The sequence below is a fragment of the Trypanosoma grayi genome (genome assembly GCF_000691245.1).
Source record: "Trypanosoma grayi strain ANR4 Tgr_944_V1, whole genome shotgun sequence".
In the NCBI taxonomy this organism is placed as follows: domain Eukaryota; phylum Euglenozoa; class Kinetoplastea; order Trypanosomatida; family Trypanosomatidae; genus Trypanosoma; species Trypanosoma grayi.
Genome location: NW_008826563.1, coordinates 1 through 4415, shown reverse-complemented (window position 1 = coordinate 4415; position 4415 = coordinate 1). Strand labels below are relative to the sequence as shown.

Below are 4415 nucleotides of genomic sequence, written 5' to 3'. Positions count from 1 at the left end.
TTCAGGCCGCAGGTACGCAAGGACAGTAGCGCCGCGTTTTCGGGTAACTGGCGCTGCAATTGGGGAGACTCCGCGCATCATGCAGATAATTGTAGCGGCATATGAGCCCCCCCATAGTGTTCCTATTCTTTCCTCCTGTACTCGTGTTTTCCGTAACCTCCTCCAGTGCCGGAAAGTCGTTCCCGGGGTGCGGCCTCCAGTAGACGCCCAATTCACAGTCGTCGCAGCCGAACACCGAACGCAGCTCTTCGCAGTTGTTGAGCGACGAAAACTGCAAAGCCTCCGGGCTGCAGCGCAGACCTGCCTGTGAACAAACAGCCTCACAGGAAAGACCAAAACTAGGACTGGGAATCTTCCGCATAAAGGGCAATGTGCGGTTGCGACGCTTCTTGTCTTCAGAAGAGAGGTGCTGTACGTATGCCCTCTCGCAGTAACGCTGCATCCACACGTGCGTGAGAGGGGAGATGAAGGAGCCCCCTTCTGTGGACTGGTTGCCGCCAAATGTGACGTTGTCTAAAACGACAGGATGCGCGCCTGACACAATACCCTCGCGCTGCATTTCTTGTGCTTTCATGTAGTATTCGCCCTTCTTGTGCACCTCTTCCTCATACAGAGTCCACCAGTGCAAGTATGTGAAACCGTATTCCTTTTTCCCAAGCGCGGTGTGCAGGTTTGGCAGATGCCTGTTGAACCACGGCTTTACGATGCCGCGCAGATGGACGGCAACAATCGGATCCTCTCCTGGAGACTCCCTATCCAGCCGGTAGCGGGGATTAAGATTGCGGCTGTACTTGCTACTGATAGGATGGTACCTTCTTTCAAAGACGTCGCGCAACAGAACCCCGTCTCGGGCTCCTGATCCAAGATACTTGCGGCCGTCTGGTGGAGTCCCATGAATAAAAGTCTCGTAAATGCAGTTGAACATTTCCTGAGTTGGGACTATGACCATCATGCCAGTTTGGAAGTATCCTTTCCCCCCAATAGCGCCGACATGATCTGGTCTTTGCACCTCGGGCTTTGAGAAGAGTTTGTCCATGCTCCGCACTGCGATCATATCAGCATCCATGAAAACGACCTTTTCGTACATGGTAAGGTTGAACATGTAAATCTTGTCAAAGGTGTCGCGGAAGATGCCGGAATTCGATGGAATACGGTACGCCAAGGAGGGAACCTCAAACACATGGTTGTATGTCCCTTCCCGAAGCAAACGCCTCTTGGAGGCTTCACTCACACGCTTCTCTGTGATGATGACCACCAAATCCGCCACGCCCTCCTGGAGGAATGAGGAGGTCTTACGCAGCGACACACCAAGCACCAAGGCACCATCAACGAACTCCTCGTTTGAGATGCATGTGAGGTATGCGATGGGCGCGTGTAGTCGTTGCGGTATTTGGGGAACGCCCACCGCAGCCATTGCGCAAGACCCCTCCGGCCGACGCCACTCACTGCGGCGATCAAAATTGAACTTTGTTTCCCGCCTGTACCCCGATGCCACTAATCTTTGCAACACCGACTCACGTGAGGGACCACCTTCCTCCTGTGGTGCCTGGTCACTTCGCACGGGGCCATGCACCACCGTGACCGCCACCCGGGGCTCCACAAGGGAGACGGCGGCATACACGAGGAGCACCCACGCTACGGCAACGGTGATAAACGCAAGCAGCAGCAATGGCCTTCTGCGCCTCCGTACCACCCGCCGCATGCACTCGCCGCCGCTATTGCTACTGCCACCACCAAATCCTTTGGGGGATTAGTAGAAGCTCCAAGTCTCTCCTCACCCAGATGCACCAAGCGAGGGAGGGAGAGAGAGAGAGAGAGAGAGAGAGAACAAAAGCAGGGGAAGGATTTGGGAGGAATCCATCCTTACAGAAGGAAAACAACACTGACGGAAAAGCTGCGTATCGATTCCAATACCCCCGCATGCTAAAGCGGGTGCTCTACCACTTGAGCTACACCCCCATGGACTTTCTCTTTCTCCTCCTCCTTCTCCCCTCCCCCCCCAAAGCCCAGTCAGTCACCAAGGAATCGCAACGAACGAAAAACACACACACACACACAGTCACCCCCCACATCCTCTCTCCTTCTCTGTCTCACCATATGGCAGAAAACGAACAGTAACAACAACAGCGTCACCGCATTTATTACCCACAGCTAAAGTCCTACTGCCACCGCGGCAATTCGCTCTCCGTTTCCCACCTTCCCCCCCCATGTGCCGATTACCAGGCGTCGTCCTCCATACCACCGCCGTACGTGTCCCACCGACCAGTGCCACCCTTCTTGTGCTTGTCCCGATGCTTGATGAGGCGCTGGTCCATCTTGTAGTCCACACGCTCCAGCCCGAGCGCGGGGTCCTTCATCGGCTCGCGCTGCCCCCTGCCGCCCTTGCGCCTCCCCTTCTTGTCCGTCACGTGTTGGCGCCGCCGCGTGCCGCCATCTTCCGAATCCGCCCCTTCGGCCTCGTCGCCCTCGATACTCAACATGTTCTTCGCCCGCTGCCGCGCCATCGCCTCCTCGGGTGTGAGCTCCAGCTTCGCCAGCTCCTCTCCGGTGAGCAGCTCATTGGCGGACTTCACCTTGAACATTACCTTAGCCGCGTTGAGGGCGTTGTTGCTGGCGCCCAATCCCTGAAAGGTGCGTGCAACCCACAGCGGCAGCTCCTCGCGGTACATCTTCTTCCAGTCCTTGCGCCCTTCGCTGTTTGTCAGCGCGAAGTTAAGCGTCTGCCGTGCCGCGTCGATGTGACTTTCCTCCCAGACGAGGCGGTGGTACTGCACATTCCAGTAGCGCTGCATGAGGCCCGTTCCTGTCGAACTGGCTGCCAGAGCATCACGCACATCACGGCACAGCGACTCCAGCAGGCAGACGGTGGCCGGCTTGCTACACGACGCAATGACTTCCCACGCAAATAGCCAATCCCGCAGCGGCACCCGCCTCTGTTTTTTCGCGCCCGCGTCTTCCATCTCGCCAAATCCGCCGAACACTACCACTACACCCACACCCTCTTTCTGCTGATGTTGACAGGACTACCGAGCAGGGAAGCGTTGCGGCCGAAGAAAGAACGACGATAAAGGTTCCCCTCTTTCACACCCCCTCCCCTTCTTGATTTCCCTTTTTTTCTTTTTCTTGGAAACACACACACACACACACACACACTAATAGTAACGTTCTCACTACTACTAGCGGTGATAGCCGTAATGTCGACCCCAATAACAATACCTATATAGCCCGATCCTTCTCGTTTCTCCTTTAAAAAAAAAAAAATTCCCTTCGCGAAGAAAAGAAGTGACACGCCTGAGTTTGTGCCCTTTATTGTTATTATTGTCCCGCTGGCGAAGATCGACCTTGTCCTTGGACGCACCCTTGGCCCTTGTGCGTGGGAACACACACACACACACACACACACACACAACACGAAGGGCAAAAGGCATCAAGAGAGACAAAAGAGAAAAGAAAAACACGCCTTCGTCGACAGCAGCAGCGCAGACACGAGACTGAGGGAGATGGGGCGATGCGGCGTGCGCGGGTAGGTGGGCGGAGGGCGGGGGGCGCAAGGGCCCCACACCTTCGCGCAGTCCCCTCCTCCTTCTCCTCCTCCACGGCGCACCCGTCCCCCGTTGTCCTGCTTCCTTCTCTCGGCGTGGGCGGGCAGACTCCTACAAACATCAAACACAAAAAAAGGCCGCTGTTTAAACAGCGGCGGGCACCACACGCGAGGGCGCGTGCCCATCACTCCTTACCTCTGTTCTCACTGCACAATCAACGACACCATCATCCCCTCGACCTTATCCATGCGCTGCGCCGTCAGCGTGCGGAGCTCCTGCAGCTGCAGCTCCGTCTCACGGGCGAGGGTCACATTCTCCACGTCGGCGCCACTGAGCTGCTGCACCTTGTACTGCTCGTACTCCTGCTCCTTCTCGCGCCTGAAGGCCGCCACCTCTTGCTCCGCGTCCACTTTTGCCTGCTTCACCTTTGCCTGCTTGCGCGCCTTCGCGTCCGCGATAATTTTGTTTCGCTTCTGCTCCGCTGCGAGGAGCCGCTGGACGTTGTCTTGCTTCGGTGGCATGCCCGTGTATTACGTGCTGATTCTGCGCACTGCCTCTTTGGGTTCTTCCCTCTCCGCGGTATTGCACGAACACGCATACACACAGCGAAAAAGAGATAGATAGATAGAGAGAGAAGCAACAGAGGACAAAAGAGGTAGATACGAAGAGAAGCACAATGCACCCCCCACATACACAACACAGGATCCCAGTACTACTACCCCTCGTACTGGTAGTAAACATATTAATAATGATAGATGTAAGAGCTACACACTTTCTTGAAGGCGACGCAACAGGAAGAAGGGCCGTGTTGAATGGATGAGAGAAGATGCTGCCAGAAAGGCCCTTATACGTATATGTATATATATATATATA

General features: G+C 55.7%; 3 protein-coding genes across 3 annotated transcripts; all 3 read right to left on the bottom strand.

Annotated features, from left to right (window-relative positions):
• Position 1: 1 nt before the first annotated feature.
• DQ04_09441020 (glycosyl transferase) lies at positions 2-1702 on the bottom strand (the record flags this gene model as incomplete). Its single annotated transcript, XM_009315936.1, has 1 exon — positions 2-1702. One exon carries the CDS (start codon positions 1700-1702, stop codon positions 2-4), a length of 1701 nt encoding a protein of 566 aa, XP_009314211.1.
• Positions 1703-2216: 514 nt separating this feature from the next.
• Positions 2217-2960, bottom strand: DQ04_09441010 (hypothetical protein; the record flags this gene model as incomplete). Its single annotated transcript, XM_009315935.1, has 1 exon — positions 2217-2960. The coding sequence occupies one exon, from the start codon at positions 2958-2960 to the stop codon at positions 2217-2219; it is 744 nt and encodes a 247-aa protein (XP_009314210.1).
• A 785-nt stretch (positions 2961-3745) lies between these two features.
• On the bottom strand, positions 3746-4063 carry DQ04_09441000 ((H+)-ATPase G subunit; the record flags this gene model as incomplete). The annotated part of the gene is made up of 1 exon (XM_009315934.1): positions 3746-4063. One exon carries the CDS (start codon positions 4061-4063, stop codon positions 3746-3748), a length of 318 nt encoding a protein of 105 aa, XP_009314209.1.
• Between the last annotated feature and the right edge of the window lie 352 nt (positions 4064-4415).